Source organism: Acomys russatus, chromosome 19, assembly GCF_903995435.1.
Source record: "Acomys russatus chromosome 19, mAcoRus1.1, whole genome shotgun sequence".
NCBI classification, from domain to species: Eukaryota; Metazoa; Chordata; class Mammalia; order Rodentia; family Muridae; genus Acomys; species Acomys russatus.
The window spans coordinates 52,747,665-52,767,298 of NC_067155.1; the positions used below are offsets into that span (position 1 = coordinate 52,747,665).

At 43.7% G+C, this 19,634-nt stretch overlaps 1 protein-coding gene across 1 annotated transcript in view; it reads left to right on the plus strand.

Moving 5' to 3' along the window:
• Clip1 (CAP-Gly domain containing linker protein 1) overlaps window positions 1–19,634 on the plus strand; it is a 112,732-nt gene that overhangs the window by 43,004 nt on the left and 50,094 nt on the right. The window contains exons 6-12 of the mRNA XM_051161502.1: window positions 1,356–1,553; window positions 2,083–2,186; window positions 3,481–3,541; window positions 12,496–13,440; window positions 15,173–15,289; window positions 18,731–18,788; window positions 19,251–19,334. Of these exons, the coding sequence (XP_051017459.1) occupies window positions 1,356–1,553; window positions 2,083–2,186; window positions 3,481–3,541; window positions 12,496–13,440; window positions 15,173–15,289; window positions 18,731–18,788; window positions 19,251–19,334 (1,567 nt within the window). The remainder of the gene's footprint in view (window positions 1–1,355; window positions 1,554–2,082; window positions 2,187–3,480; window positions 3,542–12,495; window positions 13,441–15,172; window positions 15,290–18,730; window positions 18,789–19,250; window positions 19,335–19,634) is intronic.

Here is a 19,634-nt window from a genome sequence, read left to right on the forward strand (position 1 = left end):
TGTTAGCAGAAGAAACAAAGGCCGAACTTGGTCTGGAGCCAGCGACTGCTGAGTCAAGGCCATGGACAAATGCTTGCCAAGGGTAGGGCATTTCTAAACACCTTCCCAGGCTGCAGGGCCTGCGGTAGCCTGCAGAAAGGAATGTGATGCACTTTGCCCAGCGCCTACTGCCACTTGTGCAGGTGCATTTCCTCCGGGTCTTATGTGACTGTTAGCTCCAAGATGGAGATGTTTGTGAAACAGCAAAGATTAATAGATGACAAGACACATTCTTTCTTGGGTACCCCCAACCCTTGGCTCTGCCACCTTCCTATCCTTCTGTTCTGTCTCACTGTTGCCCTGTCCTCTTCTCTGTCTGTCTGTCTCTCTCTCTGCCTCTCTATCTCTGTCTCTCTGTCTCTGTCTCTCTGTCCTTGCCCAGACTTCCCCTCTTAAATCTATTGATTGAAATTCATATCCTAGAGGCCAGATTCCAATATGATATTACCCAAGTTTTTTCTTTGCAAAGAAAGATGAAAAGAAAACCCTGACAAAAATCTATTTCATCAGTTGAAAAGATGTGACTGTAATAGTTATGTCTTCATTTCTTAGTGATATTTGGAAGCTTTAAAAGCCCTCAGCCGGGCCTGGAGAGATGGCTCAGAGGTTAAGAGCACTGGTCTGTTCTTCCAAAGGTCCTGAGTTCAATTCCCAGCAACCACATGGTGGCTCACAACCATCTATGTGAGATCTGGTGCTGTCTGCAGGCACACATGGGGCAGAATACTATATAAATAATAAATAAATAAATAAAATCTTTAAAAAAACAAATAAAAGCTCTCAGCCTTAAGACCTGAGAATCAAATAGCTGGCCAAATGTCATCATCCTAGCTCAGGCTGAAGTAGTTTAAAGAACTTTGGGATGTTTGTTTTATTTTGTTTCAAGGCAGGGTCTTACTCTGTAGCCAGAATGAGCTTACGACTAGGCCTCAAGTTCATTGGCAGTCCCCTAGCCTTGGCCTCCAGAATTCTGGGAATTACAGGTGTGAACCACTATATCTGGCTTTAGAGAAACTTGTAAAGTGGGTTTTGTGAAAGCTGTCTAGATTCCTACAGGCTCTGTCTGCTGAGCTCAGAGTACTCAGGTTTGAACTAAACATTCGTCTTCTAACGTCTTCTGAAACTTGCTGTGAGCTTTTCAATATGTTTTATGAGGTCTTGCTTTCTTGGTGAGAACCTTGCCTAATATTTTTGCAAACCCACAAGTTGGGCCAGCAACTTCTGCTTTGCCGAGGAGATGCCTGCTCGCGTGCGTTGCTTGCTCCTTCCCCCCCCACGGCGCCATCGCCCTTCATGTCTCTGACTTTCCTTTGCAGTTGACTGAAACCTCCTCCCGCTATGCCCGCAAGATCTCGGGCACCACTGCCCTCCAGGAGGCGCTGAAGGAGAAGCAGCAGCACATTGAACAGCTGCTGGCTGAGCGGGACCTGGAGCGGGCCGAGGTGGCCAAGGCCACCAGCCACGTGGGGGAGATAGAGCAGGAGCTAGCCCTGGCCCGAGATGGGCATGACCAGGTGAAGTCTGGTGTTGGTCTTGTGCATGTGCTGGTTTCTAAATTGACCGATGAGGCTAAAGCGCCTGGAGATTGGAGCCAGGGACTTGGATTTGAACACAGTATATGAGAATTAGTTTCTTTTCTGAGCTTGTTGGAAAGCTGTGGTCTGGCACTAGTTTCCATCGTCATAACGTTTTGTTCTTCTTAATTTTACCTTAGCCATTTGGTCTTTATGTCTGGGCTTTGAGTCTGTCTCTGTATTAACTGCTCATTACTGGGACCTTAGTGATCACAAGCATTGTTGGAAGATTATCACTGCATATGTTTCCGTACTGGAAAGGCAAGTCTTGTTCTCCTGCTGCCCTCTGGTGCTCTATGATGTGGGGTTGTTTTGTTTTTTGTTTTGTTGTCATCTAGTTTCCAGGACACCTCCTAACATAGAAAGCATTAGACTGTATCAAGAGCGATGTCCACCCAGCGCGGTCACACTTAGCCACGCCTGTTTGGAGGTCCCCAGGGGCTAATCACTGACACCCTTGCTTCCCCAGCATGTCCTGGAACTGGAGGCCAAGATGGACCAGCTGCGAACAATGGTAGAAGCTGCTGACAGGGAGAAAGTGGAGCTCCTCAACCAACTAGAAGAGGAGAGAAGGTGAGCTCCTCAACCAACTAGAAGAGGAGAGAAGGTGACCCTTGAGTGTGATCTTTCCCTCTTCAGTGATGTCTTAGCAAGAAATGTACTGTTGCTGGGCAGCGGTGGTGCACGCCTTTAATCCCAGCACTCGGGAGGCAGAGGCAGGAGGATCTTTGTGAGTTCAAGGCCAGCCTGGTCTACAAAGCGAGTCCAGGACAGCCAAGGCTACACAGAGAAACCCTGTCTTGAAAAACCGGAAAAAAAAAAAAAAAAGAAAAGAAAAGAAAGGAATGACTGACTGTCCAGCAGAAGCTGACCTCTGCTCTGGGAAGAGGCTGTGCTTTGATGTAGCTTCTCCAGGAAGCCTGGTATCCTTCAGACACGACTTGATTAACAGACATTTATTCTCGTTGAATGCTTGTCCTGAGCAGGAAATTCCAAACTGGTTTGCCTTACCTAGCCTTCTGAACAACCGTATCCCTGAGAAAGCTGGTTTTCCTTACCTGGAAAGCAAAATTCTCCATGTAAAGCAGTTAGAGAATTATGTAGGTCAATATGAAAGTTCACACTAAGTAATATGGGCAGACACAGAGAGGTTTGGCTCTTAGTTGAGATTTCCTTCCTCCCTACTTCCTTCTCTCTAAAGCCTGAACCTACAGCCTTGCCCCTGCTGGACAAGCCTCCACCACACCAGTACCCCACCTCTGTTTAATCTCCTGTTTTGAAACAGACCTACAAAGTGCTCGGTGCTGGCTCTGAACTCTGGTCCTCTTGCTTCAGCCGCCCAAATAGGTCTGCACCATTAGGCCCGTAATTCATTGGGTGAAGAAACACCATAGGATATTCTCACATCCAAAAATAAACATATAAAGCTGTGGAGGGTAATCTATATCCTCCATACAGAGCTGTGGAGGGCGGTATATGCCTGTGTTACAGCACACAGGAAGATATAGTCTCTGCAGCACACACAAAGTAGAGTTTATACACTTGTAATCTGAAACCTATTTCTTCGGTAAGCAAGTATTTTCCTTTAAGGCTGACTGATTTGTTTTCAGGGTTTTTTGTTTTTGTTTTTGTTTTTTTAAACTTCATGACTTCTGGAGTTGATATCTAGATAAAGTTTTGGAATTTCTAAATACAGCTCGCTTTTATTCATTCGTGCCCTAAAGATGCATGCCTTTGTTTTCTGTGTCTCTGAGGCTTTCGTTTGCTTCAACACCCTGAATTCCCAGGGTGCTGCTCATACTTGTGGCTATGGGGACTTCGTTCTTTAGTCCTTTCCTCAGTGCTTTGCTTTGATTTTATCCCACAGGAAGGTTGAGGACCTTCAGTTCCGAGTTGAAGAAGAATCAATTACCAAAGGGGATCTTGAGGTAAACTTTTCCAGCTCTCTAAAGTCGTTATGGAGGCCAGTATTGAGAAATAAGGGTGACAGACACACTGGGTCAGCTGATTCTTGTCAGAACAGTCAGTCAAGAGGATGGTGGCCATCTCGCGCCTGGCCCCTTTGGGTTGTGCTGAGGTGATGGTTGGGTCCTCGGGGCTGTGATTGTGGTACCCAGTATCCTACTTCATGTGCAAATTAAAATGCTCATAACTCTTCCCATGCTTCAAACTTAGAAGCTATGAATTAGATTTAATCAAGTCATAAATATGGCAGTGTGCCCTCAGGGCAGTCTTTAAGACTCTACTTGTTCCTCTGCTGTTGGGAATAGCGTTTTAAAAGAACTTAATTTCAACATAATCACACAACACAGCATGTTTGTGGTGGTTCAGTTTTGTTCTTTAGTGGAACAGAGTAAACCTTTTAAATCCCTATAAAAATCAGCCATGTGTTCTCCACAGTTGATTTTGTTCTTTTGGTGCCAGAGATTAGATAGTTGCTTTTAAAAATACTGTAGTTACCAGAGCCAAAACCAGGAGTAATTTAAGCCACTTTCATGGCATACTTTAAAGTCACTAATTTTCCTATAATAGTAGGTTTCTTATCTTCTTAACAATTACTCTTATTAGTTTTGAATTACATATTGTTATGAAATGGTTTTTTTTGCTTTTAAGCCACTGCCACATATATGACAAAAATAAATTATTAACTTTTCAAATTTTGAAGATTCTATAAGATTCTTCATAGCATTTTAGTAAAATTTGCACTTGTTTGTACAGTTTTTGGATTTTGGGCGGAGCTAGAGACATGGCCTCACTGTGTTGCTCTGGCTGGCCTAGAACTCAATGCAAATCAGGCTGGCCTCAGATACATAGCAATCTGCCTTTGCCTCCCAAGTGCTGATATTACAGTTGTGGCCCACCACGCCCAGCAGAAGATATATATATGCAATATATATATATATATATATAATTTTTTTTTTTTTAATTTTTGCCACCATCGGGATTTTTGGAGTCTGTTGGTTTAAATTCCAGGGGTCCTTCTAAACAAGATCTCTGATCTTCTTGGAAATAAATATAGTTTTATAAACAATAAAGAATAAAGGGAGCATTTTCTGAGTTCTAAGTTTATATGGTCTAGAATGTAATGGCTTGTTAATAATTTAGTAGAAATCTTCTTCACTCATTTCATATATAGTCACATTCTTTAGTTGACTTTTGTGTTGTCATCCATTTAAAAACACCCCAAAGTCTCATTAGAAGTTTCATATCATCATCTAATTCATAAGAATTACCACCTCTGGAGTTCAAGAAAGGTTGAGTTAAAATATTTACATTAGCAGTAGGCTAGTATAGTCTGTGTGATAAACTTACTTGAAATTAATCAAATAAAGTTATATTGAAACCCTAACACAGATTGAAACTTTAGTTGAATCTTTTTTGTTGTTATTTACTTTTTTTATTTTTTTACTGATAGCAAAAGAGCCAGATTTCTGAAGATCCCGAGAATGTAAGAGGGCACTTAACTGTGTGGACATGTCCCTTAACACAGATTGATTCCAGATTAAAATGCTTATTGATACACTCAAATACTAACTGCATAATCTGACCTGGGGACTTTTTCCTTAGTATTTCTGTGCATGTGACTTTCAAAGCAAGTGCATTTATATCTTTAAGAAACTGTATGTAATGACTAAGCTCTGCAGATTCATTTGTTTCATGATAGGTAAATATTTGCTTTTTAAATAATTTTTGCTAAAAAAAAAAAGGACATTTTTCTGAGTACATGGCCTCCTTCACCTCATCCATGATGTCTCCTGATGTCAGTAGACACCTGAGGGAAACAGCATAAGACATGTTAGCTGGACGAGCCATGGGACTGCCGGGAGGTGCGTCCCACGCAGCCTGGCCTGCCCAGCATATTGCTTCCCATTGCTCTTGTGCATGCTCCACCGCTAGCCAGTGCAGCTGATAGGAAACCTAGGCTTTCATTATGGCTGCAGTATCATCCCTCCTATCTGCAACTGAGGCCAGTGATCTTCCCTGAATATAAGGGGTATTTTAAGTTTGCTCTCCTAGCAGCCGTGCTACTGTGTGGTACCGGCCCTCCCCCCTCCCTCTTACTGAGACTCAGCTCCCACTACAGACTACCAAAGTGGCCTCCTGAGCATTGCTTCTCATGCACACTGCCAACTGTGCTGCTCACAACGGAGAAGACCCAAAACCTTCTGCTCTGCTGGCTTAAAAAGAACAAAATTGAAACAAGGAATTCTTTTACTTTTTACCATCGGTTGAGCTTAAGTAGAGAACTCACGTTGACACTTTGATGAGGGCCTCCTTTTTGCGAAGCTACTGCGTCGATCTGGGTCTCTCCCTGTCCAGGACAGGTTTCACTGCCTCCAGTGTCAGTGTGCATGGACCTTCCTCCTGCCTCTCTGTGTGCTTTCGCAAGGGCTCTGCTCTCCTTCCAAGCCCCTGTCCCAGGACAGTCCTCTTGGGATGCCACATTTTAGTCTCCGAAAGCAATACTTTTAAAGGGCTGTCCTGTTCAGTGTCACATTTCTACCACAGGGTGTGGCATGGAGGTGGATCACAGTTCCCTTCCTACTGAATGGTGAACGTCCGTTGTGGAGCGCCCCTTCTATAATGGGGACAGGTGGTTTGCTGGTCGGAATAGGGGAAATAGTAGATGGATATTTTCTCTCTCTCTCTCTCTTTTTTTTTAAAGACAGGGTCTTACTCTGTAGCCCAGGCTGGCCTTGAACCTGTGGCGATCCTCCTGCCTCAGGCTGCTCAGTGCTGGAATTGCAATTAAGAGCCACCTCTCGTCTCTTTTTTCTTTTTTTAAATATAGGATCTGGCTATGTAACCTAGGCTGACCTAGAACTTGCAATATAGCCTGGTTTCTGCCTCTTGATCTTTTTGTCTCTGCTTCCTCAGGTGCTGGAACTATATAGGCTTGCATCACCATGCCTGGCTGGATATTTGTTTTTTATCTGCACATAGTGAGTGACCTTTGTCCAGAGGATGCCTAACTCAGGGTCAAAGGAAATGAGACTGTTTTCTTTTACTTCGTCCTTTAGTTTGAGTCCCTGAAGACTGTAACCCCAACTATTAGATAAGGGTTCGTTATTTTCTTGTAAAAGGAGAGTATTGACCAGCTTCTGTCTGCAGTACATGTGGACTCAGGAGCCTATCCAGACACTTAGGTTTTGAAACTTCTCTTATTATTTCATAGAATATAGAGAGTATAGATGAAGACGGTAAAGAAAACCAATGTCTTCTGCCTGAGTGTGGTAGTGCGCACCGTCAGTCCCAGGAGGCAGAGGCAGGCGGCTAGCGCTGAGATCTAGACCAGCCTGCTCTACATGGAGTTGCACGTCAGCCAGGACCATAAGATGGAGACCCTCTCTCAAAAAAACACCCATCCTATGATGGTTGTTTATGCTGAAGACACCAGAATATCAGTGAATGTGCTTCTAGCTTTAACTTTCTATTCAGGCTCTGTACCTACTTGGTGTCACTTTGTTATGACCCCTGTTGTCATTTTCTCACTGCCCATAGCTGTTCAGACTGATATCTTAAGTTAACCCTTATCTCATCAGTCAGTTGTTCCAGTGACCAGTTGGGGAGGAGAGATGGTGGAGGAAGCACTTAGACTAATATCAGGATTAGTTCTAGTGTTGCAGGGCTTGGCCACACTGGGATCTCTGAGGCAGAGAGAACCTGCCGGCTCCCAACCAGGTAACTGCATTTGTGGAAAGGAAGTCAAAGCAATTGTGAGGTTTCGGGAGTCCCGCTCACACCGGGGCCTTACCAGTTCTTTCAGCATTGTCATCCTTTCGTGTCTTCTGAGCTGCTGAAGAACAATTTCATTTTTGGATAAAAGCAAGTCCCTACATCTGGACTTTAGCTTTTTCTCTTGCTCTGATCTTAACTGGCTTTTTCAGAGGAAGAGGCAGTTGCGGGTGTTCTTCACCAAATATTATTGTTGTAACCTCCAGTCCTCTTCTTTTCTCCACAGACAGTTAAGCCTTTGAAACATCCCACTTGGGAGGAAACTAGAGCCTCTGCAGCCCTTGCTGTGCTCTACAGAACCTCGGCCAGAGTGCGTCCCCCACTTCTGCAGATGCCACTGGCCTGGCACCTCGGCCCTGGCTTCTAGAACATATTTTACTTGTTCACTTATGTATAATTCTTTTTTGAAACAAGGTTTTACCCGAGAGCCCAGGCCTTGAATAGCCCAGGTTAGTCTCATACTCGCAGCAATCCTCCTGCCTCACCCTGCCAAGCACTGGGATTTACAGGCGCGCACCACCACACCCAGCCCACATTCTTCTTAAGATGATACTTCTACCCCCCGCCCCCTTTTTTTGTTCTTAAATTACAAATTGATTGCCAGGCCCAACAGTCTGCTCTGAGGACCTGCTGGATGCCTGGAGATTTGTAGCATGGCCTTTCTCCATATGTAGGAAAGGGGTGGTCTTTCTGAGAGTCAGACAACCTGTGAAGTCCCTGAGTCAGTTACATACATGAATGTGAAGCAGCCGTCGTGGGGGAGGGAAGATGATAGTTAGGGGACTATTAACTATTCTAATTTGTGCTGATAAACTTCACTTATCAAGATAACATCATTTTGGCTGCATGCATCTGAAACTTCATCTTGCCTCATGTGTTTTCCATGTTTTTCTTTCTCAACAGACTAGCTCATGCCCTCTTCCCGCCTTCATTCTTCTGTCCGCCGTAGTGTCCATCCTCACTCCCTCCTTCCCTTGCAGCTCCATCCTCCCTCCTTCCCTCCCTCTCTCTCTCTCTGTTACCCTTTATGTTCATCCTTTGGCAGAAAGTACTGGTGGCTCGGCCTGCATGCCGCTCTCTGTCTTCTCGTGCTGGCATGTCACGGTGGCACTGTTGTGTTCTTTTCCTTTTCCCTTTTACTAACAGACGCAGACCAAACTGGAGCATGCCCGCATTAAGGAGCTTGAACAGAGCCTGCTCTTTGAAAAGACCAAAGCTGACAAACTCCAGAGGGAGTTAGAAGACACTAGGGTAATGGCTTTCACTATCTAATGAAGCAGCGTCACAGGGGTGAATGATGGGCACCTCGGGCGGCACGCCTGCTGTCGGCCTGGGCCTTGACCCAGCGGTTCGGCCTGAGTTTGCTCTCAGGGCCGCTCAGGTATTCACGAGCACAGAGTGATAAGTAGGTGTTTTGTGTGAAGTATTTCGTCAAAAGTAAGCTCGCCCAAAGTCAAGCTGAGAACCCTTCTAACTATAGAGGCTCCACGGTTGTCTACAACTGTGTCTGAGGTTCTTGGTGTTAGTGCTTTGACGTACTCTTCTCCAGTTTCCACAAACAGTCAATTGTCCTCTTGCTCTCATATTCCTAGCTACTGGGTTCCCTAAATAATTTATGCTGTTTCCTGCCTTTGCCCCTGGCCTGTCGGGGAAAGAGAAATGGAAACATGAGCTCTTTTTGGTGAGAATTAAGGGCTTGGACCCCAGTTATCTTTTTCTTTTTTTTCCCCCTTCTTGATGGCTGAGCTTCATGTCTTTTCTTTCTGTCACCCAGCTTAAAAATCTCAGTGATAAGGAAGGACAGGTGTTTTGGGAAAAGAATGACTTCTTTTGGGGGCCAGAGCATCAGTCCTGTTTTAGTTGCTTATATGTTAAAGCGCCTGTAGCGTTGTCACGCCACACAGTCTACGTGCTTTGTAAATAATATTCAGCCTTTTTGTGACCCTTGGAAGTAGGCGGTATTATCCTCACCCTTTCTATTGACTTTTACAGAGCGAGGCCACTGAGCACAAAGATGTTAAACATTTTGTTTAGGGTTTCACAGCTAATAGTAATAATGGAGCCAGAATTGCCTTCCAAGTCATTTGGCTCCAGAGTCGGTGCCCTTAACCACCATAGGATGGAAGTTTTCTTCCTTTTTCTTTTATCTTTTTCTTATTTTTTTTGTTTTTTAAGACAAAGTTTCTCTGTGTGGCCTTGGCTGTTCTGGACTCACTTTGTAGACCAGGCTGGCCTTGAACTCACAGAGATCCTCCTGCCTCTGCCTCCCCAAGTGCTGGGATTACAGGCGTGTGCCAACAAACCCTGCTAGGATGGAATCTTTCAATTTGTGCTGAAAGAAGTAATCAAAATCACTCACATGTAAAAATATACATTAATATATGTACCTGTTAAATCATGTTCAGTTGTGATTGGCTTTAACTTTAAATTTTCAAAAATCACTTTGCATCTCTCTGATCAAATTTGTTACCCAGACCTTTTCTTTTTTTTTTTTTTTATTTTTCTTTTTCTTTTTTGGTTTTTCGAGACAGGGTTTCTCTGTGTAGCCTTGACTGTCCTGGATTCGCTTTTGTAGACCAGGCTGACCTCAAACTCACAGCAATCCCCCTGCCTCCCAAGTGCTGGGATTAAAGGTGTGCACCACCATCACCTGGCCCAGACCTTTTCTTTTCAATCAATAGTATTTGTAGAAAATTTTTTTGGTGTGAAACCATTGATATAAAAATCTAGACAAATGAGTAATCTTCCTTTTATCAGTCATAAGTTTTTGTCTTCTAATAAAGGAAAAAGCGTAGGGAGAGAGTGCACATGGTAAGGTGTTTTTGCCTTGCAAGTATGAGGGCCTGAGGTTAGTTCTCAGAACCCACCTAAAAAGGTCCGAGTGTGGCTGCTCACACTTAATCCCAGCCCTGGGGAGGCAGAGATGGGCTTCCTGCAGCTTGCTGGCCAGCTAGCCAGTCTGGTCTACTTGGCAGACTTTAAGCCAATGAGAGAACCTGTTTCAAAAACCAAGCGGACAGAGTCCAAAAGACACTTGAGGTAGTCATCTGGCTTAAGTATGCACTGTGCACATAAGCACATGCAAACAGACACACAAACAACCATGTGCCCAGACGAGTGTACACACAAATAAAATAGCAAACAAGTAGATAAATAAAGCTAGGCATAGTGGCTCATGCCTGTAATTCTAGCACTTGGGAGGCTGAGGCAGGAGAACTGCCACAAGTTCAAGACTAGCCTTGGGCCACATAGGTCCCGACCAGCCTCACTACAGAGTAAGATGCTGTCTGAAAAAAACAAAAGCAAAAAAGAGAAGACAAAAGGAAATGGTTTCAGTTGGCCTCAGAAATAAAAAGGTTCCCAACATATATTTGATAAGAAAAAAAGTCAAAGAATGAGAAAAGAATATGTGATAACTTGGTACCATTTCTTTTTAACTTGAGGGTCAAAGACTATCTGGGAAATACAAGGGACTTATGAGACAGAGTCACACCCTTTAGTGTGACCGAAGTAAGGACATACAACTCTTGTCCTGTATCTTAGTCTCGTCAGCAAACACACTGAATATTTTCTGGGCTTGTGCTGGATAACAAGGTATCATCCATTTGCAAGTGAACTTAGGCAGCCACTTCAAATTAGAGCTTATAGCCTTCCACAGCAAACAGCATCTCATTTGTCCTCACTCCTGGTTTACCAAGTGTGAAAAATAACCAGTGAACCATTGAATTCTCATATCACCTGCAGTCCACAAAGCACCACAACTTTAGTCAGTCCCAGAGCAGTTGGTGACGACGTGGTGCATCCTTCCCTCTTTTCTTCTGGACCTTTATTCTGCTGAGCATCGCAACAGAAGCAGAAGACACTTGTCTTGTGTTCCTGTCCCTATCAACGCAATATGGACAGCAGTCTGAAATTAGGAAGAGTTTGGTTCTTGAGATAAGAGACCACTGGTATTTTAAAGCTACTTGTATTGCCTTCTATTTCCCAGGTTAGTTGAATGATTTTTATGTCTAAGATACCACTTTCCACATATTCTTTGTACCAAACTGAGAGCCTAGGAGGTATCAGTAGAGAAATGTTTTCTAAGACTAAAAGGAAAAGGTTGAGAAAGTATTTTTTCCCCTAACTCAGGGGTACTTATTTTTTGGAACTCCAGAGCTCAGAAAGGATCAAAGTATGTGGAGGGAGCAAGAGCCTTGCACTTTAGATATGCATTTTCTTGGTGTGCACACTAATGCCGAGAACCACTGGGTTAGGGAAACAAGATGCAAACGTCAGAGTGCTGACAGAATCACAAAAGCCAGGAAGGGCTCTTTGTGTGACAGTCTAATGCGTAATTACAGGTGAGTGATCTTTTAATGTCATTTTAAGAAGCCAGTGAATTCTTCATTATCCAACTGCAGATGATGCATCACTCATTGAAACACGGGAAATTTTAGACCCTGTATACCTACTGTCTATTAGAAGTAGAGTGTTAACCACATATACAGAATCTTAGTTTTCTGAAACCCATGTGAACTTTTTAGTAAGTTACAGGTGAAATTAGTTTGAATAATTTATAAAGAACTAGTATATTTAAATTATTATTTCATCATATAATGACTATGAAAATCATTAAGATATTTTATGTCTGTCAACACACATAAGCCAGGCTTCAGTGCTCAGTTATCTATGGCTAGTGACTGTGGATGCACAGTTGAGGCTTTAATCACCAGCATCTGGCAGAAAGCACCGGAAGTGCTACCGAATGCAATCTGGGTGAGGGAAGGCAGAAAAACTGACCAAATGAGCCTTCTTTCTTCCGGAAGCAGATCATTGAGCACTTGGGAAGCTACTGTTTCTGCTAAGGTATTATCAGTTAATGAGCACTTCCTGGTTTAGGCTTCTTTAGAGCAGAAACCGATGTTGTTGGATTGAGGTAAAGTCGATCTCCATTTGAGGTTTCAGAATGGTGAGAGCTTACTAAAGATTATAGTTCCATAGTAACTCAATTCCAGAACTGAGCTTAAGCCATTATCTCAGTGTGAGAGGCATTAACCCTTACTGCAAATGGTCTACTTTGCTTGATTCTCAGTGTTTTGTAAATAAGGAAAATGGTCAGTGATTGTTATTTCAGTGCTCTCTGTTTTATGACCGCTATCAATAGGTGGCTACAGTGTCAGAAAAGTCCCGAATAATGGAACTAGAAAAGGACCTAGCATTGAGAGTACAGGAAGTAGCTGAGCTCCGAAGAAGGCTAGAGTCCAGTAAACCTCCGGGGGATGTGGATATGTCTCTTTCTCTTTTGCAAGAAATAAGTGCTTTGCAAGAAAAGCTAGAAGTCACCCGCACTGGCCACCAGAGCGAGATGGCTTCTCTGAAGGACCACTTTGGAGCTCGGGAAGAGATGTTACAGAAGGAGATCAAGGCCCTGCACACTGCCACAGAAAAGCTTTCCAAAGAGAATGAGTCCTTGAGGAGCAAGCTGGACCATGCCAACAAGGAAAACTCAGATGTGATAGTTCTGTGGAAGTCCAAACTGGAGACCGCCATCGCATCCCACCAGCAGGCGATGGAGGAGCTGAAGGTGTCCGTTAGCAAAGGGATTGGCACGGACTCGGCTGAGTTTGCTGAGTTAAAGACACAAATAGAGAGACTGAGACTAGATTACCAGCACGAAATAGAAACTTTACAGAGTAAACAGGACTCAGAACGGTCTGCTCATGCTAAAGAGATGGAGACCCTGAAGGCCAAGCTGATGAAAATCATTAAGGAGAAGGAGGACAGCCTGGAGGCCATCAAAGCCAGACTGGACAGTGCGGAAGACCAGCATCTAGTGGAAATGGAGGACACGTTAAACAAACTGCAGGAGGCGGAAATAAAGGTAAAGGAGCTAGAGGTTCTGCAAGCCAAGTACAATGAACAAACCAAGGTCATTGGTAATTTTACATCAGAGCTCAAGGTTGTCGAAGAAAAGCTCTCGGATCTTGACGCACTTCGGAAAGCCAATTCCGAAGGTAAATTGGAAATCGAGACACTTAGACAACAGCTTGAGGGAGCCGAAAAGCAGATTAAAAATTTAGAGATTGAAAAGGATGCTGAAAGCAGCAAGGTTTGTATTGACATCTTCCATCTTTTTTTTTTTCTTTCTTTCTTTTTCCATTTGTTACTTTGCATCGCATGTTCCTTTTAAGTTGAGGTCATTCATCTTCAGAACGCCCGATTTAACGTGAATCCTGTAGTGTGCTCGCTTGAGTGTCACAGAATGAGGATCTCAAGTATGGTTTCTTCTGAGGAGATCACAGCAAATAATGACCAGCCATGTGAATTTTAGTTTCTTATCATTTGGAAACTTTATCTGCTACTCTATTTCCTAGATATTTTGTAAATTCCTATTTAATCTTAGTTCTAGGCTGTGCTCTCTGTCTAAAATAGAGCTGCCTCTCTAAAACAGAGAGGGGGGGGGAGAGATTTACTGGCTCAGGCTGGCCTTGAGCTCACAGAGATCTGCCTTCTTCTCTGTCCCTGAGTGCTGGGACTGCAGGCGTGCGCCATGCCACGCTCTGGAGTGTCTCTTCACTGCCCTAAGTTAGCATGCTTTGGTAAGTAATGCCCACAACACTGGGCAGGAGCCAGAGCCAGCTGTATTACTGCCATGCTTCTATGACAGTGAAGAAACCATCCTTTGTGATAAGACACCATGGCCAAGGCTACTTGCAGAGGAAGGAGTTTATTCAGGAGTTAGAGTTCAGGGGCTGTGAGTCCCTGAACGTCCTGGTAGAGCATGGCAGCAGGCAGGCAGGCATGGTGCTGTGGGACGTCTCATTCAAACCACTGTACCATCTAACCTTTGCTGTCTGGAAATGGGGTCTCACTATGTACCCCAAACTGCCCTTTAATTCATGATCCTTCTGTCTTTTCCTCCCAAGTGTTGGGGCTACAACATGTACTGTTATAGCCCTGTCCCTCGTGGGTTTTTTTGTTTGTTTGTTTTTGTTGTTTTCAGACAACAGGATCTTACTATGTAACCCAGGTTGGCCTAGGAATGGTTTTGTATCCTACAATTGGCCTGCAGTTCTCAGCGGTCCTTTTACTGGTACTGGGATTACAACAGACAGATGCCTCTGCCCTTCTGGCTGTTCCTTTTTTGTGTATTTTGTTTGGGTAAATGGGGAGTCTAGTCAAGTGTGCTATTTGCTCAGCAGTTAAGTGTGCTTACTGTTGGTGCAGAGGACTCAGGCTCCTAGTTCCAGGGGATCTGGTATTCTCTTTTGGCAGGCTCGTGCACACACATGATACACATGAACTCACACAGGCAAACATACATATGCATAAATAAAGCTAATTTAACCTATTTTAGCTATGTATATTGGCACTGAGTTTGAGGACAGGCTGGTCTACACAGGGGGTTCCAGGATAGCCAGAGCTACACAAAGAAACTGTCTCAAAAAAGATGAGGCTATTGCTGGGTGTGGGGAGGCAGGCAGATCTCTGAGTTTGAGGCCAGCGTAGTCTGCAAAGCAAGTCCAGGACAGCCAGGACTATATAGAGAAACTCTGTCTTGGAAAAAAAAAAAAGCCAAAAAACAAAACCAACCAACCAAACAAACAAACAAAAAAACCGCAAACAACAAAACAGAATCAACCAAACAAACTGATTGTTTGAAAAATCATTGGCTCTTAGAATTAAACAAACAAACAAACAAAAACCCCCAAATCCACCCTTTCCAGTATTGTTTTGTTATGATTCTCATTAGTTTTTTTACATTTTATTTTTTCCTTATCATTCCTTTTTGTTTCTTTTTTGTTCCATTTGCTTCTGTACCATATCCCTTGGTGTGTTAGGCTGATAGCATTACCAAAGAGCTCCAGGGGAAAGAGCTATCGCTCACTAACCTGCAGGACACTTTGAGGGAAGTCAGTCAAGTGAAGGAAACTTTGGAAAAAGAACTTCAGACTCTGGTAAGTACCTGTCGGATGGAGCCTGAACCTCAGCGTTTCTGGCCTTTTCCTGCTAAAAGAACATTCTCCATTAAAAAAAAAAATACTGCAACTATTTCTCTGTGTCTTCAAAAATATGGATTTAAATTGAATGTATTAGCAGCTGATAAATACCTTCAGGGGAACTGGATCAAATCAAATTAGCAGTAAAGGTAGGTGTTACTTTTCTTTTTAATCTTCATTTCCTCTGGTGAAGCATGCTTGGCAGTTATCGGCAGCTTAGTTTTACAACATACAGAGACAATCTTCCCAGTCACACGTCCCACACTGGCAGGCCTACTGCCTAGGACGCTTTTTCTCTACAGTGCCTTCAGCAATTCCCTTGTGGCTGTGAGCTCCAACTGTCCAGGTCTTCAGCGCCCTCTTTTGGCGAGACGGTTTAAATTCTTACCGAATTCCACTGGGTTGTAGTCTGCCTTAGGACATTTTACTGCCTTTTGTATGTTTTCCCTTAGTCCTAAACTGTGTAAAAGTGCAAGGCGTTAATCCCAGCACTGGGGAGACAGAGGCTTAGAGACTCTGAGTTCCAGGCCAGTCTCGTCTCTATAGCCAGCTTCAGACGACCCAAGGCTGTGTGGTGAGACCCTGTCTCAAAAATTAAACAAAACAAAACCAACCAACACTCCAAAATAAACAGTAACTTTTCTTATTTTCTTCCCTCTTCCCCTTGCCTCCTACGCTATAGTTTGATCTTACTGGAGGCTGATAATATGGACGGTTACCGTGGTAGCCATGTAAGCTGTGGCAAGCCAGGTAGTTTCTCTGGAGCACTGGTCCAAGCTGATCCATGTCTCCCTGATACTGTGCTCTTTCGCAGATCACAGTGATGAAGTGCTGTAAATGTCGGCACTACAAAGTTCTAGTTTTCTTTTGTGAAAGAGTCTTGCTCTGTAGCAGGCTGATCTGAAACTCAACTATGTAGCCCAGGCTATCCTCAGACTCACAGCAGTCCTACTACCTCAGCCTTCTGACTGCTGGGTTTATAGATATGACCTTTAACTTATACTTAAATGAAGATTTTTATTTTTTATTTATGTGTATGCATTTGCATTTATGGGTGGTGTATGCACATTGAGTGCAATACCTGTGGAGGTCAGAAGGGCGTCAGATTTCCTAGTGATGGAGATACAGGCGGCTATGGGTGCTGGGATCTAATCTGTTCTTCTGCAAACAGCAGTAGGCAATAGAACTTTTTTTTTTTTTTTTTTTGGTTTTTTGAGACAGGGTTTCTCTGTGTAGCCTTGGCCATCCTGGACTCACTTTGTAGACCAGACTGGCCTCGAACTCACAGCCATCTGCCTGCCTCTGCCTCCCAAGTGCTGGGATTAAAGGCCTGTGCCACTACGCCCGGCGGCAATAGAACTCTTGACTGAACCATCTCTCGAGCCTCAAATTCCTACTTTTAAAAATAGCTATTTTGTTCAACATACTGCTATCCACAGAAAGCTATGTGAATTTAAATGACTGCATTGGTTTCTCTGTTGCATTTCAAGTGCTTAGTAGCTACATTGCAGTTCTGTTGGACAATTCTGGTTTATAAAATATCAGCTACACTTTAGAAAAAAAGGCCTCCGAAGCGTCATTTTATAATTTTTGTTTTGTTGTTTTGAGACAGGGTCTCTATAACTCTGGCTGTCCCAGAACTTACTATGTAGACCAGGTTGGCCTTAAACTCACAGAGATCCACTTACCTCTACCCTCCAATTGTCAACACTAAAGGCTATTTTATGATCTTGAGTCTTTTAAGAAAATGTTTCAGGGCTGGTAGATGGCTCAGTGGATAAGGACACACTCCTGGAGACTTGAGTTCAAGCCCCATGACCCACATCGTGAAAGGAGAGAACTGACTCCTGCAGGTTGTCTCCTGACCCCCACATGCACACCATGGCACATGTGCCCACACATATACATACACATACACATACACGTACACAGATAGATAAACGGGACTGGAGAGATGGCTCAGTGGTTAAGAGCAGTTGTTACTTTTTAAGAGGACCAGAGTTCAGTTCCTAGTACCTATGTCAGACAGTACACAACAGCCTCTAACCTCACTCACCTCTGGCCTCCAAGGGCACCTGTATACACTTAAGTGCACATGTCTACACACCTACTATACACAATTAAAAATAACAGTATTTTTTTTCAGACAGAGTTTTTCTGTATAGTCCTGGCTGTCCTAGAACTTGCTCTAAGATCAGAGTGGCCTTGAACCCAGATCAACTGCCTCTGCCTCCCCAGCACTGGGTTTAAAGGAGTGTGCCTCCACACCGCAAAGAACAGTAAATCTTTAATAAATGTTTTGATTGCCACATTTTGCTGCCCTCTCTTCTAAAATTCCAAGAGTTACTTTTTTGTTTTGTTTCGTTTTTTTGAGACACGGTTTCTCCGTTTTCTTGGCTGTCCTGGACTTGCTCTGTAGACCAGGCTGGCCTCGAACTACATCAATTCACCTGCCTCTGATTCCCAAGTGCTGGGATTAAGGATGTGCACCACCACACCCAGCTGCCAAGAGTTACTTTTTTTTTTTTAATGTGTTTTGTTTTGCTTTAAATAGCATAAGAGTATTACTTTAGATGCTCTTGGAAGAACAGGTGCCATCTGAAGCCTGGCTTTGTGAACAACACGAATGGGCGCCCAGTAGGCTTTGCTAGCTTATAGCTCATGTACTCATCTTTTATTAGTCTCTGTTAGAAACACTCATTCGAAAAAACTCTCTTGGGGATGCTGGAGAGATGGATGGCTCAGTGGCTAAGAGCCCTGGCTGCTCTTGCAGAGGACGTGGGTTCTATTCCCAGCACTTGCGTGGCAGCTCACAGCCATCTGCATGCAAGTATGCAGGCAAAAGACTCCTCCACATAAAATCAAGTAACAAATCTTTTGAGAGACCTCTTGTTAATGCTACTTCAGAGTTTATCTCAGTGCAGGTTCTCTAGTTACTCTCAGAAGGGAGGGGGAGGGGCAAAGTCTGCCTATTGCTCAGGCAGATTTTCTTCCTTGTGTTTTTCCTTCTTTTCTTGTACTGGGGATTCAACCTAGGGTTTTGTTCTTGCTAGGCAAGAGCTCTATCACTGACCACATGCCCAGCCCCCAGGCAGTCATCAGAGGAGAAGGCAACTCTTGCAGGGTCATGTTCCTGCAGTGTGTGTGTGTGTGTGTGTGTGTGTGTGTGTGTGTGTGTATGCCTGGTCATACACTTGGGTACAGATATACGTATGTACATATACATACAAACCCCACTCATGCATGTGCACATGTGCATGACGCACAGTTGGTAGTTCATTGTTGCCTACATGTTTTAAGTGCATTAGCCTGAATGAAAAAAACTACAGAAAATAAGTAGTATTGTAACTAATAGTGCTTGCCACCTAAAATAATGAAGACCTGGTTCTTTTTCTTTAGAAAGAAAAGTTTACTGGTGTTTCAGAGGAGGCAGTCTCTGTTCAGAGAAGTATGCAAGGTATGTCTCACTCAAGTAGGAACAAAAAGTTTTAGGATGTGTCATTAGGGGGTGGGAGCTGGCGCTGGGGGTACATAATGTAGTCTAATGTCATAATTTTGGAAGTTATACAATGCACAGAAAAACTGCGTTCTCTTGGTTTCCCGAAGCTTAAAACTCCAAAAATAGTTATTTCTTCTTTTGACCTAAGGTTTGATCTATATTCAAGTCCTGTGAAAGAATGATTTTATCTATACTTGCTATTGATAAACTTTGGGGTTTGACTGGAGAAGGAAAGAGATGCCTAGAAAAGGAATGGGGCCTCCTGATGTACCAACCTGCTTCCCTAGTCTCACAGTGTGCGCGGGCCGTGAAGCTTCGGTACCCCTGAGCCCTCAGAGCTCGCGAGCGTAAGCTGTGAATGGGTTATAAGCCATCCTAGTAAATGTGATACATGTTAAGTTTTTAATGTTATCCTCATAGACACTGTAAATAAACTGCACCAAAAAGAGGAAGAGTTTAATACGCTATCTTCTGAACTGGAGAAGTTGAGAGAGAATTTAACAGGTAAGGTGATGTCTGTTTGGTGACTAGCAGATACATACAGTAGGGTGCCTAGGATGTGAGAGTTCATTTATGATACAGTAGCATCTGCCACTCAGACACTGCCTCACTCTTTGTGCAGTGTAACGCTGCTTAACATCTGTAACCCCAGCCAGACACGGTGGCACACACCTGTAATCCTAGAACTCCAGGAGGCAGAGGCAGGCAGATCTCTATGAGTTTGAGGCCAGAGTGAGTCCAGGACAGCCAAGGCTATATACACAGAGAAACCCTGTCTTGGGGGGAAAAAAATCTGTAACCCCA